At 40.0% G+C, this 25990-nt stretch overlaps 1 protein-coding gene across 2 annotated transcripts in view; it reads right to left on the bottom strand.

The window, feature by feature from the left end:
- Positions 1-21144, bottom strand: part of LOC118814890 (liprin-alpha-3-like) — a 61073-nt gene extending 39929 nt beyond the window's left edge. The window contains exons 1-5 of one of the 2 annotated variants that reach the window (XM_036580752.1): positions 20954-21142; positions 8146-8853; positions 7475-7576; positions 4755-4919; positions 993-1067 (exon numbers count right to left, since the gene is read on the bottom strand). In XM_036580752.1, coding sequence (XP_036436645.1) covers positions 993-1067; positions 4755-4919; positions 7475-7576; positions 8146-8397 — 594 coding nt within the window. In that variant the 5' untranslated portion in view covers positions 8398-8853; positions 20954-21142. Of the gene's footprint in view, positions 1-992; positions 1068-4754; positions 4920-7474; positions 7577-8145; positions 8854-20953 lie in introns of both variants that reach the window. The other variant, XM_036580760.1, reaches the window with a different exon arrangement.
- Positions 21145-25990: the final 4846 nt, after the last annotated feature.

Below are 25990 nucleotides of genomic sequence, written 5' to 3' on the forward strand. Positions count from 1 at the left end.
AAGAGTATTAGTGAGGTCAAGTACTATGACACTCATTTAAACTGATTCATTACATTAACCAGTTTGCCCAGTAAAGTACAGTGCATTATCCACAGACTGCCCTTCAGTTATTTATTTCTATTCAAAACAGACACTGAGTCATTATTTTTCAGCATCAGGGAAAAAGATCAAGATATATATTTAACAGAAAATCATACGAAGCCTCAAGAGCTACATCTACGATGTGATGTCACAAAACTAATACCTTTACATACATCTACCCATTCAGCCTACAACAGTTTAGCCCCACCCATTCAGCGTACAGCATTTTAGCTCCACCCATTCAGCCTACAGCAGTTTAGCCCCACCCATTCAGTCTACAGCAGTTTAGCCCCACCCATTCAGCCAACAGCTGTTCAGCCCCACCCATTGAGCCTACAGCAGTTTAGCCCCACCCATTCAGCCTACAGCTGTTTAGCCCCACCATTCAGCCTACAGCTGTTTAGCCCCACCCATTCAGCCTACAGCTGTTTAGCCCCACCCATTCAGCCAAAAAATGAATAACTTGTACTTAATGGCCATCTTGATTGGAAATGAAAGAAATGAAGGGTGGGCTCTGAATCTTTCACAGCGCTGTATGTGTTTAAAGGGGTCTCTGATGATTTCTGATGCTGACTAATAATGTTATTATATTTTTGCCATTTTATGAAAGTTAGAACACCCCCAGTCAAATTACACGTTCTGTTGTTTTCCTAAGTGTAAATATGTTAACAGATCCCCTACAGAGACATTTTAGCATATAACCTCTACTCATTTGCTGAGTTCAACATACTGAAAAAATAAAATCTAAAATGTGCCATAACTTTTTGCGTCGGCCACATTTTATGATTTATTTTAAATTCAGCAAATGAACAGTAAATGTAATTTAAAGGGTGTTCTCTTATTTTCACACTTAAAACAGGGGTGCCCAAATATTTGCATACGGCTGTATGTGTATGTTTATGCATGTTTACCTCCTGAGCAGATGCTGCTAGTTGGTCCTCCAAAACTGCCACTCTCTCCAAGGCCACACGCAGACGCTCCCGCACCTACACAGAGACAGAGAGACAGACAGACAGACAGACAGAGAGAAAATGAGACACTTTCACTCTGATTGTAAAACAGCTGATACACTTATTGACAATAGTCTAACCAGTTTTATCCTGAAAGCGGTCTCGGTCTCTGTACCGTCAGCTGCACTGTTTCTATTACTTTGCCTAAATATTTTTATCATTTGGGTTGGTTGGATTTATTTTCCAGTCTCAACAGTTCTGCTGCGTTTTCATCATCCGTTTACAATTACATGAGCAGAAACGGGTCTGCTGAGTGCTGACTAGAGGGTGAGAGAATAAACAATGAAATAAATGGACGATACACAAGGCTGGAGCTCCTCAACCAACAGCCTTCTGCACTCAGAGCTGGTGAAAGCGCCCAAGCCAAGCTTGAAGACTCGTATTGTAACGGGGAAAAAATAAACAAAAGTTTTTGTTTCAGTTTGTGTTGATGTGCTTTTTGCACAGAAAAGGTACAATCAGAACTCATCTGGCCACAGTGGGAGACGCATTTTAGTGAAAAGTGTAAATGGAATCCAGCCAATGTTTATCCAGATACGATTCAATTATGGTAACACTGTATTTTAAGGATGATTACATGAAGACTTCATAAGAAATTCAAATATTGAATAATGCGTTTGAAAAGTAATACTTGTGTTTATGAACAGCTTGTGTCAGTATTTGCAATGTGACATGTTTTATGAAGTAAATGACATTGTATTGACAGAAAGCCGCCTGAACTAGTGAGGGACATTTGTTCATTTATAACATGTTTATTAAGCATCATTATCAACACTGAGCCCCTTCAATAAAAAAATATATATTAGGCACTTTAACCTTTCTTTGGAATTATTAGTTATTTTGTATTCTATTTTATCTTTTACAGCAAAAAGCCAAACTATGCTTTATTTACATTTTAGGGACCCCTTTATTATAAATACAGGGCATCAAACAATGCCACACATGCTTAAAAGATTTTATACAAAATACACATATACTGTTTTTGTTGCAAGGGCTAAAGTATTGGCACTCCTAAGGTAGAGATCTAGTTACGTTAATAAAATATGTATAGAAAATGAAGTGAATACAATGTCAATACATTTACCAAACATTTTATGTCACTTTGCTAATACTGACAGAGGCTGAGCATAAATATTACAGTCCAATACAGTGTCATTTGGTCTATAACACTGGCTGAGCTTCTCAAATGCAGTCTGATCTGGTCGTCTGTGATTCTGACATCATTCTATGTGAAGAAATCATGATAAGATTTACAAAATCATGAGGAAGCCCCCTCAGTTACTGAGGTTCTTTAAAATCCTTCTACACAGTCTGTCTCTACACTTGTATTTGTTCTAAACAAAACCAAATAAAACATTAAGACGAAGGTATTAAGGCTGGATCTAGTAACACTGTAAAGGATGAGAATCACAGTTGATATTAGCACGACACTCTACACTGTTGTTCTGGTTAAATGAGACCAATTTACGGAAAAAATCCCACCAAAACTGTTGGACACAAGCAGCGTGGATGACGTGCCATCCTGTCCTGCAGGGTTCTGGCGTCGGTGCTGCTGCTCAGTCTGACCACCATTATTTACAGCTCAGCACATTTTTAATTCTACTAACGGCTCTTAAACAGCAAACTCGCACCAGCACTGCTCACTTGGTAGCTTTTAACATTTTAAAAACATTTACATACAGTCAACTTTACTGTTGTATTCTCATGAGTGGAGGCCTCACTATATACTAGTAGTTTGTAGTTTAGTATGTACTAAATATGTATGTACTAATAATAATTGTAATTATTGTAAATTATTATTACAATTATTACAATAATAATTATAAAAATAAAAGAGGCGCCAATATTTTCAGAGCTTACGCTAAAATCCTACTATATGTAACTTTTATTTGTTGAAAAACACTGTGTAAAAATTAAATTGGGCAGCGTACCCGTATCGATTAATAATATTACTCATTGCATGTGTGGCTTTTTTAATATTGTAATTTTAGTTCATTTTCATGAAGAATGCCAATAATTCTGCAGTTGACTGTACTACATGAAACACAAGTGATGAAAAAGTGTTTTCGGTTTTTTATACTTTGTGTTTAAGGAGATTTTTCTCAGAGTCTTTAGCAAAATATTTATCTGTAAAACTTACAGTTGTGTCTGTACATTACAGGAAGACTACAGATCTGGAGATGGGAAACACCGCTCTAGTTTTGGTTTGCGTATGAGTGTGTGTGTGTGTGTGTGTGTGTGTGGGCATATGCAGCACAGCATGCAATGTGTACTGGAGTGTATGAGCTGCTCACTGTACCAGCAGGAAGTGTTCAACAGGCACACAGACTGAAAATACAAACCACTTACTAAAATATACACGATACCACATACCAAACCACAGACTAATCCACATACTAAACCACACTCTAAACCACAGACTACTCCAAAGACTAAACCACATATAAATCCACATACCTATCCACAAGCTATTTCACATACTACTGCATATAGCGGATTAATCTGCATACTAATCCAAATATTAAAATACAGACAAATTCATATTCTAAAGTAATTATTAAAATACATACGAAACCACAAACTACTCCACATTCTAAACCACACTCTAATCCACAAACTAATCAACATAATCAACATACTAAACCAAATACCAATCCATAGACTAAAATACATACTGGTCCACATACTAAACCACTGATTAACCCACATACTAAACCACATACTAGACCACAGACTTATCTACATTCTAAAGTATACATACTAAAATACATACTAACCACACACTATACCAGATACTAATCCACTCAATAAACCACACACCAATCCACACACTATACTAGACACTAATCCACATACTAAACCACATACTAATCCACACACTATACCAGATACTAATCCACATACATACTAAACCATATACTATACCAGATACTAATCCAAATACATACTAATCCACACACTATACTAGACACTAATCCAGATACTAAACCACATACTATACCAGATACCAATCCACATATTAAACCACATACTAATCCACACACTATACCAGATACTAATCCACATACATACTAAACCACACACTATACCAGATACTAATCCACATACTAATCCACACACTATACCAGATACTAATCCACATACTAATCCACACACTATACCAGATACCAATCCACATACTATGGTGAAAATGGGCCAAAATGCACTGGGACACTGTTTTAGGAGTAAAACTCCATACAGAACGGCGTTCCGGCTCTGATTATTAAACCTTTGAATATCTAGTCTAATCTAGATATTATTATATGAGAGTTTGTGTGTTTACTGTTGATCATTTCAGCCAGTTTTAAAATGCCTAAAAATTAGCATGTTAACCAGTGCGACTCAAACATGAGGAAATCCCATATAACTAAATAGCCAGATAATATCAGCCAGTGTGAGCCACTGGATAGTGGATCTTTTTGACCTCATAGCCGGGCAGATCACATTATATACGAACATGGTAATTCAGTATTTTGGATACATTAGTGGCAGGTGGGCTTTCTTTGGGTTTTGACAACTGATTGATTTTTTGTCTGGCTCATTTGTAGTCTGCATTATTTTGGATTCCTCAAGGATTCATGTGAGTTCAAATAATTAACAGTAGTTGCCATGAAATGTGTTTACCTTCTCGTCCAGGGCTTTGTGGTGTTCGAAGAGTGATTTAAGGGCCTTCAGCACCTCCACCTCGCTGGACACTCCACTCTGGGCCTGAGCCTGTCTCTTCACCACCGTCATCCTCAGAGAACGCTCATGACGGGACACCAAACACTCCAGGTGCTCCAGCAGCAGCTACACCCACAAACACAGCAGAACACAGACCTTCAGCTTCCTCAGTCAGCACTGGGTAAGATCTATCACTGTTATCTGAGTTGGTTTGAAAAGGGAACAGAGTCTGGTAGTGAGTGAGACAGAGGCTGTAGTTCAGGGCCCTGGCCACCAGGTGCCACTTGTGAGTGTGCAAATGGAATAACAGCAAAAGCTACAGTATCATTCATGGAGATCTGTCCTTTTAGTTTATCTGTAGTTTCATGGAAGGGTTTTGTTACATACTGCATCTAACATCACCTACATGTAGCTCACATACAATTATAAAACACAGATAGCTACTGTTAGTAAACTTTAGGCTGAACACATACTAAACCACTTCTATTTCACATACTAAACCATGAACTAATCCACATACTAAACCACTTCTAATCCACATACTACACCAATCATTAATCCACATACTAAACCACTTCTAATCCACATACTAAACCACATACTAAACCACTTACCAATCCACATACTAAACCACTTCTAATCCACATACTAAACCACGAACGAATCCACATACTAAACCACTTCTAATCCACATACTAAACCACTTACCAATCCACATACTAAACCACTAACTAATGCACATACTAAACCACTAACTAATCCACATACTAAACCACTTACCAATCCACATACTAAACCACTTCTAATTCACATACTAAACCATGAACTAATCCACATACTAAACCACTTCTAATTCACATACTAAACCACTTACCAATCCACATACTAAACCACTTACCAATCCACATACTAAACCATGAATTAATCCACATATTAAACCACTTACCAATCCACGTACTAAACCACTTACCAATCCACATACTAAACCATGAATTAATCCACATATTAAACCACTTACCAATCCACGTACTAAACCACTTACCAATCCACATACTAAACCACTTACCAATCCACATACTAAACCATGAATTAATCCACATATTAAACCACTTACCAATCCACGTAGTAACCACTTACCAATCCACATACTAAACCACTATCCAATCCACATACTAAACCACTATCCAATCCACGTACTAAACCACTTACCAATCCACATACTAAACCACTTACCAATCCACATACTAAACCACTTACCAATCCACATACTTAACCACTTATTAATCCACATACTAAACCACTTACCAATCCACATACTAAACCACTTACCAATCCACATACTAAACCACTATCCAATCCACATACTAAACCATTTACCAATCCACATACTAAACCACTGACTTACCAATCCACATACTAAACCACTATCTAATCCACATACTAAACCACTATCCAATCCACATACTAAACCACTACCAATCCACATACTAAACCACTATCCAATCCACATACTAAACCACTTACCAATCCACATACTAAACCACTATCCAATCCACATACTAAACCACTATCCAATCCACATACTAAACCACTTACCAATCCACATACTAAACCACTATCTAATCCACATACTAAACCACTTACCAATCCACATACTAAACCACTATCCAATCCACATACTAAACCACTTACCAATCCACATACTAAACCACTATCTAATCCACATACTAAACCACTTACCAATCCACATACTAAACCACTTACCAATCCACATACTAAACCACTGACTTACCAATCCACATACTAAACCACTATCCAATCCACATACTAAACCACTATCTAATCCACATACTAAACCACTATCCAATCCACATACTAAACCACTTACCAATCCACATACTAAACCACTATCTAATCCACATACTAAACCACTATCCAATCCACATACTAAACCACTTACCAATCCACATACTAAACCACTTACCAATCCACATACTAAACCACTGACTAATCCACATACTAAACCACTTACCAATCCACATACTAAACCACTATCCAATCCACATACTAAACCACTTACCAATCCACATACTAAACCACTTACCAATCCACATACTAAACCACTGACTAATCCACATACTAAACCACTTATTAATCCACATATTAAACCACATTTTAGGGTCATTCAAAGCAAAAGGATTTTATTCAGTTAAAAGTCCCAAATGTGTTTCTGCTCTGACTTTTTGGAAGTGATAGTAGACGTCTAATTCCAGTGTGCAGGGGAGCTTGTTTGTAGCATGTATGTAACATTATCGTATTTTAACCCCTAAATGACCTCATAATTCAGAGGATCCAGTGTGACTCGGGTAGGAATATGTACGCAGTACAACACATGTCTGGTTTGAAATGTTTTTGTTTACCACAGGTTGAAAAATTGGTGGCAGTTTTTTAAAAATCCCTATTACTGTTCCCAAGAGTTAAACAGCTTAGACCTGGAATTCCCTAATATGGGCATGGCATCGACTACATGACTTTGGGGGTCTATGTGTGTCCCCTGGTGTGTTGATGGGGTGTAGTGGGGGTCCCAGAATGTCTTCATATGGCCCTGATTGTGCTGTATATGTTGTGAGCACTCTGAACTGTCACTGCTGTGCACGTTTGAGTTTGAGAGTGTTTCTCACGCGAGTGTTATTCCGCTCAGCTTTCAGCTCTGCAATCTCCTCCTCTCTCTCCAGCAGCTGCTCACGGCACGTGTTCAACTCTTTAGTCAGAACAGCAAACTCCTGAAACATAAACACAAGCATAAAGCATAAACATCCATTTTGAGGTAAACATTATTACTGGTTTTACTATCATTATTGAAACATCAAATGAGGCACAGAAACACACAAATTCAGTATTTGAGTGAAAGTAGAGATATTCCTGGTAAAGTATTACATAAATAAAGGTTTACGTGCCCTATTCACGTTTTTACTTGTGTTAAAGTACCTGCTCTGACAGTTTAAGAGCTCACCTGAGGCAAGGCCATTGACAGTTTTATTGCTCACCTGAGGCAGGGCTATGGATAGTTTTAGAGCTCACCTGAGGCAAGGCTATGGATAGTTTTAGAGTTCACCTGAGGCAGGGCAACGGAGAGTTTTAGAGCTCACCTGAGGCACAGTATGGAGAGTTTTAGAGCTCACCTGAGGCAGGGCAATGGAGAGTTTTAGAGCTCACCTGAGGCAGGGCAATGGAGAGTTTAAGAGCTCACCTGAGGCAAAGCTATGGATAGTTTTAGAGCTCACCTGAGGCAAGGCTATGGATAGTTTTAGAGTTCACCTGAAGCAGGGCGATGGATAGTTTTAGAGCTCACCTGAGGCAGGGCGATGGAGAGCTGTCTCTGCAGTGACTCTTTTTCATGGCTGAGTTCTCGCAGGCGGAGCTGGGCGGTGCTCAGGGTCTCCTGCGTGTCCCTCAGGCTGTCCAGCAGTCGCTCTCTCTCTGCTAGCATGCTGACCATTACGCACTCTAGTCCACCGCCCTCGGACCCGCCCCCTGTCCCACTCCCGGCCACACCCCCTCCACGACCATCCTCGGAGATGGTGGGCATCACTTCGCACATCATCTTGATAGAGTGTAGGAATCTCCCTGGTTAAAGAGCTCTGATTTCTTCAAGACTAACTTTGTAGGTTCCAATCAAGTACACTTAATTAAAAAATGCAGCAAAAAAATAAGTGTCACTTATTTTGAGTTCCTGTTGAGTGTTTAGGTTCCAGTGCTTATGAGGAAACAAGCAGGCATTGTGTTGCAAAGCTTTAACTGGCTCTAATGATAGAATAAATTAATACACATGTAACCATGGCAACAGATAGGCTGGGCTAAATTATAGCACGTCCAGGCCATGTTTTAAAAACTGTTTATCATTTCTACTACTAGCCATGTTTTGAACATGGCTGAGAAAGACTATTCCACACGTCTGTGTTTGCCTCTATTACTGAGTAGAATCTGTGACTGGCTGAAACAGAAGTGCGAGTGGCTTGAAGTTAGAGGACAGAGAGCCAGGACTGGTCACTGCTGGGAGCTAAAAGACAAAAAAACAACAAAAGAAGCTTTTCAATAAAACATAAGCCACTGAGTTTAACTCCAGCTTGCTTAAATGTGGAGTATTAACCCTTACTTAAAAGTCTAGAGTTATTTATTGTTGTTTTGCAAAACAAATACTTCACATCAAATTCAAATCACAGTAAAACATCTCTTCTACTTACAAACACAAATATGGTATGGAATAAAATTTTAGAATCTGCATTTTCCACACAATTATATCACTTTTTTCAGTGAACTATGAAATACGTTTCGATGAATAAACAAAACGTTATTCCTGTGTTTTCTAAAGATTAACAGATGATTGAATAATATTTCCTATCAACTCGCAGGTCATAACTACAAATACACAGTGACCTCTATGGATGTAGCTTTGATTTTTACTATTTTGCAGAACTCACAGCAGACATGTCTGATCTACAGTGAAACAGTCAGTATATTCACAAAACAGTCACAACACTGCTCATAATCCTGACTCACTTCCATGTTCCATTGTCAGACCCCAACACATACTTCCACTTTCCACTTCACATCAGTCCATCTCAGATGAACTTTAGCCCAGAAAAGTCGGCGGCGTTTCTGGATGTGGTTCATAAATGGCTTCCACTTTGTGTTGCTGGGTCTTAATTTGCATTTGTGGATGCAGTGATGAACTGAGGGATCGAAGGTCATGGGCATGCAGTACCGGTTTTCAGGCTTGTCCTTTACACACATATTTCTCAGGATTTTCTGAATCTTAATAATGTTATAGGCTTAAGATGGTGAAATCCCTAAATTAACTGCAAATATATGTTGAGAAAAGTTGGACTGTTCACTCATGCAGTTTTAAGAAAGTGACCCTTTCATGAATGCTCGATCATGGCATCACCTGTTCCTATTCATCTGTTTACCTGTGCAATGTTTCAAAACAAAACAAAAAAAAAACCTATCAGTGGTGGTGATAGGAACCAGACGTCCACCTCTAAAAGCTCCTCACAGAAAGTTACTACATGAAATGGTTATGAATTCACTGCCTGATTTCTGAGACACTGTTTTATGATGTTTTGAGAACTTCCATGGTGGAGGAATACATGTGGGGCACTGTGAAGCACAACAGCCCCCAAAGAAAATTTACCCTCAATTAGTTGGATGCACCATTACCTTTCTAATACTTGGTTAAGCATCTTCTTGCCTCAATAACATCATCAATCCTGCCAGGTCAGGATTACAGCAGTCCCCGTCAAAGAGTTCCTGTCCATTCTAGTCCACTCTTCCACAAATCAGCTCAGAGTTCCTGTGAGTCTGTTTCAGCATTTCACCTGCTGGTCTACAGTGAGTACATTTACATGCACTTAATTATCTGATCGTTATCCGATTTCTGATTATTAAGTGGTTGTGGAAACAGCACACTCTGATTTGTTAGATCAGATTATGGTCTCTAAATCTGATTAAGAAATCTGATAAAGAGGTTGGATCTGAGCTCAGTAATCAGATTTCTTAGTTCATGTAAATTCTCACTCTGATTTCTTTCGTTTCTCTCAGTCTGAGCATGTGTGAAAACAGAGCGTCATCCCGGAAACAGCGAGCGGCGTTTAACACAGCACTCACGAGACCAACACAGCACTTTTGGAGCGATGCTGAAACCGACGACATGCTCAACCAAATGAAGGATTCTAATATTCTTCATCTTCTAGACGATGCATGTTCATATTTTCTGCTAAAGTGTCTCAATGTTTTATAAAAAGCTGCTCATGAAGTTTGAGTTTTACGCTTTATTTACATCACGTCTAATTCTGTGAGTTTATCCATCGGTTGCAAAGCAGAAATCTGATTACTGCCTGACTCATGTAGACCTGGAGTTTCCCATTATCTGATTACTCAAGAGCATGAAAACACACTGAACCAGTTAGTGACACAATCTGATTTTCTGCAGTTATCAGATTATTGAGTGTAAACACACTGAACCAGTTACTGCCACAATCTGATTTTCTGCAGTTATCAGATTATTGAGTGTAAACACAATGAACCAGTTACTGCCACAATCTGATTTTTTGCAGTTATCAGATTATTAAGTGTAAACACACTGAACCAGTTACTGACAGTTGTTGGATAAATAAGTGCATGTAAACGCACTCACTGACCGTTGGGATTGAAGTCTGGTGATTTTGCTGGTCAATCAAACTGTCCTAGTGTTAAATCATGTCTGTACTGGTCACATACAGACACCCTACAATCATCATCCTGGAACACAGGAGTGTTAGTGTTGTATTGTACTTAGACATGAAGCACAAAGTTTGTGGATGAGTGAACTAGAGTGGACAGTAACTCTGTCAGAGAGACAGCTGTAATCCTGACCTGACAGGACTGGAGCTATTATTAAGGCTAGGAGACGCTTAACCACATATTAGAGAAGAAATGACGCGTGTGTCTAGGGAGCTTATTATCTCAGATTTTCCACTATTTTTCCATCATCAACATTCCATATAAACTCAGAAGACTCGTGTAGGTTCACTGGTGCTTTTGGATAGTAAAAATGTCTATATTTGTGTGGTAGTCATGGCGACCCCTGGTTCCTATCACCACCAATGTAAAGAAATCGGAGTCTCTACTATCAACCATTTTACATTAGTCCACTCTGAATGAATCTGAACACTGAATTAAGCAGACGTTTTGAAAAATCAGTGGAATTGCCCTTTAAGAAGCTTCTTAAGTTCACTGGATCACTGTTTGATGGCCCTGATCCTACACCATGCCTTACTGGCTTTTCTAGTTGAGGGGCCACTGAAGTCCATGCTTCACTGGATATAAATGAAGACACTGAACCGAACAGTCCAAACTCTTACACTTTTTCACATGGAATCAATAGTAATGTGTTTCAGGTCATTGGCTTGCTGTGTATCGGTTTAGTCTTTGCAACACAAGTTCAGCTAAACTGGTCAAACCAGGGGTTTAAATTAACCCTGACTACTCTGTCAAAATAAGCACAAGTTTACCTGATCCACTACTAAAGTGGTGCTAAATCAAACATACTATGAAATTACATCAGAATCAGCCCAAGTAAACAAAACACTGCATTAATAATGACTTTTTTCATATTTAAAGTGTTACTGCAGTGCTGAGAATGATCCACCACCCAAATAGTACCTGCTCAGTGAGGGTCCATGGGGGTCCTGACCACTGAAGAACAGGGTAAAAGGGGGCTAACAAAGCATGCAGAGAAACAGATGGACTACCAAAGTTCACCTATAAAGTAAGTGGAGCTGATAAAATGGACAGTGAGCGTAGAAACAAGGAGGTGGTCAGAATGTAATGCCTGATCGGTATGTATTGTATATTTTGACACAAATGCATTCGGTAGAGTAACGTTTACTGCTATCAAAAACATTTTTACTTACTGTGCTACTCCAAATCAAATTAAATCCGACTAATTATGCTTGTTGTAATGAAACATGCAGCCAATTAGGTCTGTCAACAAACATTCTAAATTCGATTACATAATGAAACTGTAAAAAAAAAAAAAAAAAAACTGCTGTTTGTGAAAAGCAATATTTGATTACAAAAAAAGCAGCTTTACTACAACTGGCTGCCTTGCAAGTTCTGGCATTGTGGAACCTTGCGATAAAGTTGTACGCGAGTGGTGTAAGCTACAGTTTACAGCTACAGCCTACCATTTCAGCACTCAGCAACCTGAGGGCACATCTCAAAAACATACACACCAATTGCCCCAATTCAGCTCCTCCTCAAATTCACGCTCCCCTGATAAAACACATTCACACTGCATTAAAACCATAGAAAGCGTAATGAGTGAAAAAGTCTTATGCCTTGATTTATTAGTCTAATTGGTGACAACCCTTTGACAACATAGACGCAGTGTTGTTTGGTGCTGATTTCTTCTCAGTGAATGGCAATCCTGGGGCCTTGATTCATGAAGAGATTGTGAATTTGAGGGGGAACTAAAGTGGATGCAACACTCTTGTTGTACTGGTTTGTCCTCTTATGGACATAACGTGCAAAAACAGATATTCAAAAGGTCCAAGCCTTTGTGTTTTTTTAGAAGCAATAATGTCATTTTTGGCAAATTTTGACAGCCCTACAGCCAATGAGTGTTCTTTAAGTACAGAGGACAGCCACATTATGCTCAGAAAAGCACACTGTTTATACAAAATTAATCATAATAATGTTCAAATAGTCATACTGCCCACCCCTAGGTCACATATTAAGTCTATTTGGGCAGCTGATTCTATAGAACTTTAACCTTTCCCATGATTCATAGCCGAAGCTGTTGTTTGGTTTCCATTTAGAGTGTTTATGTTCTGAACAGGTGAAATAGTTATTGTAACCCTAGGTTTTTACTTATTTACAATATATTAAAAAGTTGTAGTGACCTTATTTTGACAGCACCCATCTCTCAACTTTTACAGAGTGAGTAGATAAGATGAAACTGTGGCCTGAGGTTAGCTATACTGCTACAGCGACCCAGTAAGGCATAGACAGTGAAGAGCTACGGAACTATAGCACAGAGATGTACAATTACCTGTACAGAAAGAAAATAAGGAAAGTTTTGCATAGTAACCACAGCGACTTCATGTTTTTGAAAGTTGCGGTACAGCCAGGTCAGCACAGTGAAGCTGAACGTCAGGTGTGGGTAATGCTGAGGGACAGTGGAGTGGTGGAGATGGTGGGTTGCTTGTGCATTGCAGGGTTGGGGACATCCTGCAGCCATGCAGAAGCTGTCGTGTGGAAGGTTGTGATAAGCTCAGATATAACCTCTGTTAATAAGCAAAGGTGTCCTCTTTGGAAGATACTCAGTTTTAAAGCCATGCCAGTTTCCTTTCCTTCCTCTTTGGAATGGAACACGTTTACGAATCTGACGGTGCATGGACACACTATATGGACAAAAGTATTGGGACACACCTCTTAATCATTGAATTTAGGTGTTTCATTCAGAAAATTCATGTAGAAAATCAAGCAGCTAGCCATGCAGCCTGCCTTTACACACATTAGTGAAAGAATGGGTCTATAGAGCTCACTGAATTCCAGCGTGGTTCTGTAATAGGAGACCACCGTTACAAAAAGTCACTTTGAGAGATTTCCATGTTCCATGATCAACTGTTAGTGGTCTTATTGAAAGTGGAAGCGTTTAGGAACCACAGCAACTCATCCACGAAGAGTCAGACCAGGTAAAGTTACAGAGCGGGTCGCCGAGCTCTGAGGAGCATAGAGCATAAAAGTCTCCAACGCTCTGCTGATCAATAACTGCAGAGTTCAAACCTCCTCTGGCAGCAACATCAGCACAGAAACTGGCACTGGGAGCTTCATGGCAGGGTTTCCATGGCCGAGCAGCTGCACACAAGCCTTACATCACCAAGCACAATGCCAAGCGTCGGATGGAGTGGAGTAAAGCGCCACCACTGGACTCTGGAGCAGTGGAAACGTGACCAATCAGCTTCTCTATCCGTCAGTCTGATGGACGAGCATACCCTGCCAGCACCACAATATCATTAACCCTTCACCTTTCATGACATAAACAGGAGCTGATTGGATCTTTTTCTGGAAGGGTGGGACTTTCTCCGCAAACAGATGTCATGTTGAGCATTACAAGCCTTCCCATTCATTTTTCAATCAATGACCATTTATTTACTTAATTACAGAGTGTCAGTTTAAGAAAAGTACCATCCGAGTTTACACTATTTAAAGAACGCAGTACTCTGGCAGTTGGATAGGATTATATAAAGAAGGCAACACAGCGCTTGACACTCATGTTTGTGAGATGTTCATGTATAGATATGTGGTTAATGTGACCATTTTACCTGTTTTTGTATTGAGTCAATTTAATTTTATAACATGTATAAAGTATTTGAACTTGATGTGTACTGTAGGCACACTATTTACACTGATTTTTCCTTTTGGGCAAATGTACATTGTAACTCCAGCCACATCCTAATCCAGTCTGGAAACTTCACATTGGATTAGCGCCTTCTTACTGTGTTTTGGGGTGGTGGTGGTGAGGAGGGGCGGCTACATACGCACATGAAGCTTGGAAGCAATTCACACATTGATGGGTTTGCTGATGTGTGGGTGTTTCTACTGGAGCTCATGCTATGAGTCTTTAGGTGGAGACCAGACGGCTACCTAACCAGCACACTCTCGTTTATGAAACAGAAATAAGAGCAACCAACGGAATTCACAAATCAATGAAACCTACCTAGAATTCTTTACACTTATTTTTAGCACTCCAGGATCTACACGCAGGCAAACAGCCAAAATAAAGAAATCTCTAGGCTTAGAGGTTCCCATCAGTACCTGTAAGCATCAGATAAATAAATTAACATCACTGTACTCAGACGCTATTTATAGCTGTTATCAACTTCCTTATGGCAATTTGACAGTTTGTTTACAGCCAACAGCTGGTAACCAATGTGTTTAACAAATATAGTGGCATGTAATCTGGATGTTTAAGTAATCAGTAACACGCAGAAATATCTGACGATTAAAACAAAAATTTTGGTGGAAATCTGCTGAGTAATTAAGATGTTACAGCCTATTCAATCATGATCATCTTGAACACTCAAATATGGCAGACGTGCAGACGTATTGCGCCAAACAGAGAACAGCAGACCAGACGATACGTCTATGTATGTATATCTATAGTTCAAAGCACGCACTTTCCAAGAACATTTTTTCAGGTGTTGTTGTCCGCGAGCTCATGTTTGAATCACACAGTCCGAACCAGAACCAGTTTCATATTTCTCACTAGAAATTCCCTGGAAAGCACTACTGAATTCTGGCACACTGGAAGCCGTAAACCAGCAAATGGAAACAGTGAAATTCTGTGCTCTATCCTGAGCCCTCACACGCAGATCATGAGGGTAACTTACTAAAGCAACAGTTCAGATTTACACTGTTACCCTCCACCCCCAACATACAGTCAAAAAACTGACATCACTGTTGATCACTCTTGTGGACATTGCTGAACAAACATGTAACTTAAACATGTAAGATGAACTGAATCAGTTGTGTTGTTTCAGGTGTTTGATGGTCAACACAACCTGGTATCATGTACACTATATATGTACACAAGTATGTGGACACCTGACCATCACATCTATATGAGCTTGTTGGACGTCCCATTCTAAAACCATGGGCATTAATATGGAGTTGTCCTCCTTAATGGCTATAACAGCTTCCACTCTTCTGGGAAGCTTTCCACAAGATGTTGGAGAGTGTCGGTTGGAATTTGTGCTCATTCAGTCCAAAGAGTATTTGTGAGGTCAGACACTGATGCTGGACGAGAGGGCCAACTCACAATCAACATTCCAACTCATCCAAAAGGTGTTCAGTGGGGCTGAGGTCAGGGCTCGGTGCAGGTCACTGGAGTGAAGTACAGCTTTTTTTTAAAACATCACTTTAGCAGAAAATATGAACATGCATCATCCAGAAGATGAAGAATATTTAAATCCTTGTTTTGGTCAAGCATGTATGCGGTTTCAGCGTCGCTCCAAAAACGATGTGTCGGTCTCGCGGGTTCTGTGTTAAACGCTGCTCGCTGTTCTTGGGACGACGCTCTGTTTTCACACATACTCAGACTGAGAGAAATGAAAGAAATCAGAGTGAAAAACCCCATTACTGAGCTCAGATCCAGCCTCTTTATCAGGTTTCTTAATCAGATTTATAGACCTTAATGTGATCTAAGAAATCAGAGTGTGTGTTTGTACGACCACTTAAATAATCAGATAACTGCAGAAATCCAATGACGATCTGATTATTAAGTGCATGTAAATGCACTCCATGTCTTTATGGAGCTGCTTTGTGCACAGGGGACTCAGTCATGCTGGAACAGGAAAGGCTCTTCCCCAAACTGCTGACACAAAGCTGGAAGCAGATAACTGTGTAAAATGACTTTGTGCTGCAGCATCAACATCACCCTTCACTGGAACTGAGAGCCCAAACCCTGAGAAACAGCCCCAGCCCATCATCCCTCCTCCACCAAACTCTACTGTTGGCTCTGCATTCCGGTAGGTAACGTTCTCCTGACATCCACCAAACCCAGATTCATCATCAGACTGACAGATAGAGAAGCTGATTCATCACTCCAGAGAACACGGTCCCACTGCTCCAGAGTCCAGTGGCGGCGCTTTACACCCCTCCAGCCGATGGCATCGCGCATAGTGATCTTAGGCTTGTGTGCAGCTGCTCAGCCATGGAGACCCATTTAATAAAGCTTCTGAAGGACAGTACTTGTGCTGGCAGTCTGGAACTTTGTACTCAGTGATGCAACAAAGGACAGGTGATTTTTACACACTTTCTGCTTCAGCACTCGGTGGTCCTGCTCTGTGAGTTTGAGTGGTCTACAGCTTCATGCCTGAGCTGTTGTTGCTCCTGGACGCTTCCATTTTACAATAACAGCCCTTACAGTTATCTGGGGCAGATCTAGCAGGGCAGAAATTTCACAGACTGACTTGTGTCACAGGTGGCATCCTATAACAGAGCCATGTTTAAGGTCACTGAGCTCTACAGTGCGACCCTCTACTGCCAGTGTTTGTCTACGGAGACTGTAGGGCTACGTGCTTGATTTTATACACCTGTTAGCAATGGGTGTGGCTGAAACACCTGAACTCAATTAGGAGGGGTGTCCACATACTTTTAGCCATATAGTGTATTTCCGTGTTTTACTAATCCGTTGTGTGTTGTCTTTCCTGCTGGCCAGTCTTCCGTTGTGTGTGCGTCAGATGAAACTGAATATGGTAACAGATCAAAGTAAAAATGTAACAAATCAGTTTGAGACTGATGGTGAAAATATTAACATATCAAAGTAAACATGTAATGCATCAAACTGAAATTAGTGACAGATTGAAGTGAAAAATGCTAACATGCCAAAGTTACAATGTAACACATTCTGGTGAAAATGCAAACAGATCAACGTAAAAAATGGTAACAGATAAAATCAAAAATGCAATACATTAAATAGCAACATAATGCAGTAAAAACTGTAACAGATCAAAATAAATACTGTAACAAATCAAACTAAAACAGTAACAGATTGGAGTGAAAACTGTAACATGTCAAAGTTAAAATGGCAACATATCAAAATAAGTATTGTAACAAATGAAAGTAAAAATGTAACAAATAAAAGCAAAATTTGTATAAATCAAGGTGAAAATGTCAACATATCAAAGTGAACAAAGTAACATCAGAAGAGAAATGTTACACAGAACAAAATGTAACATAACAGTAAAAAACATTAAAGTGAAACTTCTAACAGATCACAGTGAAAATGTATCGGTTCAAACCAAAAAATGTAAGATTTCGAAGTAAAATAATAAAAATGAAATATCACAGAGAAACCTGTCATAATTTAAGTTAGGTGCGTTATAACAGTTGACGGTAACCTTGTTACAGATCATGAGTAACAGCTACTGAGTCACCAGCTGAGTTACTCTTTACCTTTAATCTACCACTTCATCTTTAATCTACCATCTCTTTACCTTTAATCTACCAGCTCTTTATCTTTAATCTACCATCTCTTTACCGTTAATCTTCCATCTCTTTACCTTTAATCTACCATCTCTTTACCGTTAATCTTCCATCTCTTTACCTTTAATCTACCGCCTCTTTACCTTTAATCTACCAGCTCTTTACCTTTAATCTACCATCTCTTTACCTTTAATCTACCATCTCTTTACCTTTAATCTACCGCCTCTTTACCTCTTTATCTTTAATCTACCGTCTCTTTACCTTTAATCTACCGCCTCTTTACCTTTAATCTACCGCCTCTTTACCTCATTACCTTTAATCTACCACCTCTTTACCTTTAATCTACCACCTCTTTACCTCTTTACCTTTAATCTACCACCTCCTTACCTTTGATCTACCACCTCTTTATCTTTAATCTACCGCTTCTTTACCTTTAATCTACAGCCTTTTTATCTTTAATCTGCTAATCTCTTTACTGTTAATCTGGGAAATTCTTTACCTTTCTTTACCTTTAATCTACCAAACACCTTACCTATAATCTGCCAAAATCTTTATGTTAATCTGTAATCTGTTTACCTTTAATCTACAGAGAGTTCTTCCTGAACTGGGGAGATCTGCTTTTATCCGCATAGCAGCACTGAGCTGGACTTCACCACAGTCTCTAAAACTCGCTCACTGGAGTCATTTTAAACTTTTAATCCATATCCACCTTCAGGCAGCCTGGAAGTGTTTTTGGTTCGTTTTGTTTTCCTTTCTCCTTTTTATTTAATTATATTTTAATCATTTTATGTATAAAATTATAAATATAAATATTTTGTTTTATTTGGCTGATTAAAATCTTACTTTTCTTATTACTGTTTCTATTCCATTCTTTTTAGAATCCTTTTATCTGACCGTTCCAGCTTTTAGTTTGCCATGTTTATCCTTTTATGTTAAAATGTATTTACTGGTTTTTCCCTTTTATCTGATTTTACTGTTAATTTGTTTATGTAATTCAGTTCATTTTAAACTGATTAAACTCCATTTTATTTTATTTTCCGTCGTTTGTGCTGTGGTTGCTCAGTTGCTCTGAAAGTGAGGGTCACTCAGTGTTTCTGACTGAAATGAAGGCTGACTGATTGATGGATTGACTGATCGATCAATTGATTGACTGATTGTACGTTTGAAGTACTTTAGTTACAAAAGTAAGACTTAAATATACACTTTTTAAACCACTATTTTGGCACATTGTTTTATTTTTTGCCCACCACTCCACCATAAACACCGCACTCACAGCTTCCCATGACAAAAAGTTTGTGCACCCCTTTCCTGGACACTAAGGTGAAAAGTGACCAAACGTAATGAACACATTAACAGAACGTCTAGATCTCTCAGCAAAGCAGTGAAACCATTTAGTTTGTTTAAATGGATTCTGGAGGCCCTGCTGGAAAAGGACCATCAGAAACCATTAGGATTAATAGGCTTTTTTAATGGAAATTGGCTCAATGTTTATCATTAGAGACCACTAGTGTTCCTTTAGATCCCATTAGGAAACCATCAAATTTGTTTAGAATCAGCCACTGTTAAGCCATTAAGGTCCTTTACACTCTGATATCCACCCATTAAAAAAGACAAAACACATTACAAAACCATCAGGAACCAACAGACACACTTAATGGTTTCTATGTTTTTTTCTGCTAAAAGAAATCAATAAAGGTTCTGCTGGTTCCTGGTGGTGTCCAATAGTCTCTAATGGTGTTGTGTGTTTTCCTGATGGGTTGATATCACCCTAATGGTTTAACAGGTGACCAGTGGCTGATTCTAAATGCATTTGATGGTTTCCTAATGGGATCTAAAGGTGTTCTACAAGAGCCTAGTGCTCTGGTAACCATTGAGCCAATTCCCATTAGAAAGCAGAACCATCAGGTTTTAATCCTAATGGTTTCTGATGGTCCTTTTTCAGCTGGGATGTCCTAAAACACCAGGCCGCTGGGTTCACTGTCCATCTGCGTTTCATCCTCATTACATCTTAGTAAGCCTTTCTCTCGTGCACACCGTTCCACTCCGTAGGCGCGTGGGAGCCGCCTGTATATCCGGGTTACCGGGTTCCATTGGGCGCACGCGCAGCCGCAGCTCGCGAGCTGAAGCGCCTCACAGACGGACTGGGCGCCGGACGGAAACACACACACACACACACACACACACACACACACACACGTATATATTTAAATATATCTATATTTATATGAAGTCATCGACGGCGCGTGCAGCACCCACCGTCTGCCTCTGCGTCACGAGCAACGAACGCTTCGGCACCTGCAGCTCAAGCTGCCTCCTTATTGGCCAGCTTCTCATTCTAATTGTCCGTTCCACCTTAAATGGTGCAGCAGTACCATTCTGGCGCCTCGCAGGCGTCGCTGTAACAGCTGCATCATTTAAGGTGGAACGGACAATTCCATCGAGGAGCTGGCGAATAAAAGGCCAACCTCGGCTTCGTGCAGGACGCGCGCGCGCTCACCCATATATGCACGCGCATATACACACACACACCCAAGCCCCTCTCGCCATGCACCATCCTCCCTCTGTCAGTCTCTCTCTCTCACACACAGAGCCGCACCAAGACAGTCCGTGTAGAAGGCGAGTCCTACCGTGGCGCGCGCGCGGAGACAGCGTCAGCGGCGGCGAGATCAAAAGATATAAACCAAAACCAAAAGGCCACAGTGACGAAAACATGATTATTCCCCCGAGCGCGAGCCTTTATCCGCGCCCGTGCGAGTGAGCGGCGGACGGCGGCGAGGCTGCGATCAGACTCTCGCATTCACACACTCACTGCTGCCCCCCAGCGGAACGGAAGATCACTGCTCTTAAAGAGACACCACCCTGATTCATCAACATCTCTCTCTCTCTCTCTCTCTCTCTCTCGCTCTCTCTCTCTCTCTCTCTCTCTCTCTGTCGCTCTCTCTCTCTCTCTCTCTTCATTATTCTCTCTATTCTCTCTAACGTTTCTCTCTCTCTCTCTCTCTCTTTCATTATTCTCTCTAACTTTTTTCCCCTCTCTCTCTCTCTGTCTTTTCTCCCAGCATCTCTCTCTTTCTCTTTCACTTTCTTTTTCTCTCTTCATTGTTCTCCCTAATTTTCTCTTCTGTCTCCCTGTATGTATACATCTTCTTATATATCTTCTTTCTTTCTCTCTCACTTTCTCTCCCTCTCTGTTTCTTCACACACATATGGAGCAGTTACCTTACTATATATATGTTCATTTGCTCTTTTGTAGCCCTATTAATGACAATTGAATATCATTAGAACTGATTAGAACTGATTAGATGTAATGACTCATGAGTAAAGGTCAGGCTTTTACACTGCAGGACGTCATATTGTCTGACTGTTTCTTACATTATTAGTGAAAAAAAAGTTCTCCCACTTTGAGCTGCTGTCTGTTACTGCAGGGTTCAGCACCTGCAGATTAAAATCCTCATGAAAATGATCACAGTATTAATATCAATCGCAGTAATAACAGTCATTAGTTTAATTAATGTTAGATATTCTTCACCAGGTTGGTTTCCTATACTGTCTCCCCAAACTCATGCTGGAAAAGTCGTTTCTAACTAAACTGTCTAACACAAAAATACATTTTATTTTACAGCGTTGATAGATACAGTTTATATTTGTTTATTTTTTATGATTTTTTAAATCTCCTAAATATTTACTATTAATCATTCAGTAACTCAATATCCACAATGTATTACTGAGTGCATACTATCAATTATTCAGTGATTACAAAGAAAATTCTGTGATTACCATGGATTATTAAGTACTCTACTATGAATTATTCAGTATCTACTATGAATAAATTCAGTGTCTACTATGAATTATTCAGTATCTACTATGAATTATTAAGTATCTACTATGAATAAATTCAGTGTCCACTATGAATAATTCAGTATCTACTATGAATTATTAAGTATCAAATATAAATTATTCAGTAGCACCTTACTGTAGGGTAGTGTTCATAAGAGGATCATGATAACTCACACAACCCTACATAAATGTTTATAAATGCTTAGTCCAGCAGGCGTCATCTGCTCTAAAGTTTACATTTTGATCAGTCAGCTAAGGTAGCCTTTATGACAGATGACACCTGTTGGGATAAGCATTTATAAACATTTATGTAGGCTTATGTCAGTTGTCATGACAACTTTATGTAGGTGTCATATAGCCTTATGAACAGCAGCCTACAGTAGTTTTACCAACTATTAAGTGTCTACTATGAATTATGGAGTATTTACTATGAATTATTCAGTATTTGCAGTGAACTGTTTGTTAATAGGTCTGTAAGTTACATTAACTATTATAACAGTTTAATTCTGTGCTATTTTGAATGTAACCAATCAGGTCACTCTGTACAGCATATAAACCAGCCTGAAACTCCTGCGGCTCCGCACCGCTAATCAGAGCTTTAACAGCCTGAGTCTCACACACACACACACACACACACACACACACACACACACGCACACACACACACTCTCGCTGTAAACACTTACACTCTCCTCACACGCTCACACTGATCTGATCACACTCAGAGAGAGAGAGAGAGAGAGAGAGAGAGTCAGAGACAGAGAGACAGTGGATGATGTAATGTTCTTCCAGATGGATGATGTCATCGTAGAGTATCGGTGAGGATTTAAAGGGCCGGTGCAGCTTTTTCATTCTCATGCTATGAACAGATCATAGATTATTTAACCACCACATTTGAACATATATTCTCTATTCATACTGAATAATAATGTATGATCATATCATAAGCTTCCAAAAATTATTCATATGCATAATTTCTTCTCTGATATTTGGTTAAGCATCTCCTCGCCTTAATAACAGCTCCAATCCTGTCAGGTGAGGATTACAGCAGCCTCTCTGAGAGAGTTCCTGTTCATGCTCATCCACTCATCCACTAACTTTGTGCTTCATCCCGAGAAGAGCACAACACTGACTCTCTCGCTGACAATACATCATCCCAAAAAAGGTACAGTAGAGGTACATTTTTGTTTCTCAGGGTACAGCCAATGTAAACATAACCTCAGAGGTAAAACAGTGGTCCCTATGGTCTGATTGTGTACTTAAAAAGGGTTTTATAGGGGCACTACATTCATTTTCAGGGAAAGGGGTGTATTTGTTTCAAAAACAATAAAAAAGACAAGGTGCAAGGAATCAATGTAATTTAAAAATATAACTTATACAGAATATGGTACAATTGTGTTCTATAGATTAAGGTACTGAAGATGTATTCCTGAGGGTACTACCCCAGTGACATGAGGAGTACCACCAGAGTAATGTGAGGGGTACCACCAGAGTGATATGAGGAGTACCACCAGAGTAATGTGAGGGGTACCACCAGAGTGATATGAGGAGTACCACCAGAGTAATGTGAGGGGTACCACCCAGTGAATGAGGAGTACCACCAGAGTAATGTGAGGGGTACCACCAGAGTGATATGAGGAGTACCACCAGAGTAATGTGAGGGGTACCACCAGAGTGATATGAGGAGTACCACCAGAGTAATGTGAGGGGTACCACCAGAGTGATATGAGGAGTACCACCAGAGTAATGTGAGGGGTACCACCCCAGTGACATGAGGAGTACCACCAGAGTAATGTGAGGGGTACCACCAGAGTGACATGAGGAGTACCACCAGAGTAATGTGAGGGGTACCACCAGAGTGATATGAGGAGTACCACCAGAGTAATGTGAGGGGTACCACCAGAGTGACATGAGGAGTACCACCAGAGTAATGTGAGGGGTACCACCAGAGTGACATGAGGAGTACCACCAGAGTAATGTGAGGGGTACCACCAGAGTGACATGAGGAGTACCACCAGAGTAATGTGAGGGGTACCACCAGAGTGATATGAGGAGTACCACCAGAGTAATGTGAGGGGTACACACAGTAATGTGAGGTGTACCACCAGAGTGACACGAGGTGTACTACCAGAGTAATGTGAGGGGTACCACCAGAGTGATATGAGGAGTACCACCAGAGTAATGTGAGGGGTACCACCAGAGTGACATGAGGAGTACCACCAGAGTAATGTGAGGGGTACCACCACAGTAATGTGAGGGGTACCACCAGAGTGACATGAGGTGTACCACCAGAGTAATGTGAGGGGTACCACCAGAGTGACATGAGGTGTACCACCAGAGTAATGTGAGGGGTACCACCAGAGTGACACGAGGTGTACTACCAGAGTAATGTGAGGGGTACCACCAGAGTAATGTGAGGGGTACCACCAGAGTGACATGAGGAGTACCACCAGAGTAATGTGAGGGGTACCACCAGAGTGACACGAGGTGTACTACCAGAGTAATGTGAGGGGTACCACCAGAGTAATGTGAGGGGTACCACCCCAGTGACATGAGGAGTACCACCAGAGTAATGTGAGGAGTACCACCAGAGTGACATGAAGAGTACCACCAGAGTAATGTGAGGGGTACCACCAGAGTAATGTGAGGGGTACCACCAGAGTGACATGAGGAGTACCACCAGAGTAATGTGAGGGGTACCACCAGAGTGACATGAGGAGTACCACCAGAGTAATGTGAGGGGTACCACCAGAGTGACATGAGGTGTACCACCAGAGTAATGTGAGGGGTACCACCAGAGTGACATGAGGTGTACCACCAGAGTAATGTGAGGGAAACTTTTCTGTCTGACTTGTGTCGGCCTCACTGGTGTGTCACATTGACATATGCCGTTATAGTCTCGCGGGAGCGAGCCACCGCAGTTGCTCACCAATGGTTTGAAAGTATGTTGTTTGATGTGATCAGGTGATTCATTATCTCCATTTTGATTGGCTGTTTCCTAAAGTTGAGACACTTTTAACTGTTGCAGTTAAATTTCAACTGAGTTGCAGAATGCTTTACATGATGCAACTCAAGTGCAAATTAGCTTCTTGTAGGTCTTAAGCAACAATGTTGCATGAAAGTTTTATCGTGTAAGCCTTAGAAGATTTATTGGCCTTTCATAGCTGCTGCCATCTAAAGGTAATAAGTAGGTACTATATCCACCGTTACTAAAATACAGCAAGGGATACAAATGCATAAATAAATGAATAAATAATATCAATGCAATTGTTAAAATTATCAGTGCAAAGTCATGAAAATAGAATCGAAATTAATCCATAATAATCAAAGATGAAACTCTGCATTTGAACCTGTGTTTATTTAGATTAACTTAGAATCTCATGCACTCCAACAAAAGCAAAATCAGAGCAGAAAAGAGAGTCACTCTGTTATTAGTGAACACAGCACACTTCACAGCAACAACGTTTCTACACAACTCATCCATTTACATGTTTACAGGGAAGTAAATAATAATTTACACCCAACAACAATCATGTTTCTTTCTTATTTAAACTCCAGATCACATTCTGTAGCTCTCTGTCTTATACTGTAGCTGTGCTGAATGTGATTGTAAGGGAGAGTGGGGCACAAACGAACACATTTTTTGCTAAATAATTTCAATAAAATGAATAAAACTATGTATTTGCTACGAAATAAAATAAATTTTGTTATGAGCGACTACCGTTTGTAAACGATTTAGCCAAAAGCAACACAAGTGCAAATGTGACAAACCACTGCATAATGGGACCAGTTAGAACAGTCACTAAAAATCCTGTTAAAACGAGACA

Source organism: Colossoma macropomum, unplaced genomic scaffold (assembly GCF_904425465.1).
Source record: "Colossoma macropomum unplaced genomic scaffold, Colossoma_macropomum, whole genome shotgun sequence".
NCBI lineage: Eukaryota > Metazoa > Chordata > Actinopteri > Characiformes > Serrasalmidae > Colossoma > Colossoma macropomum.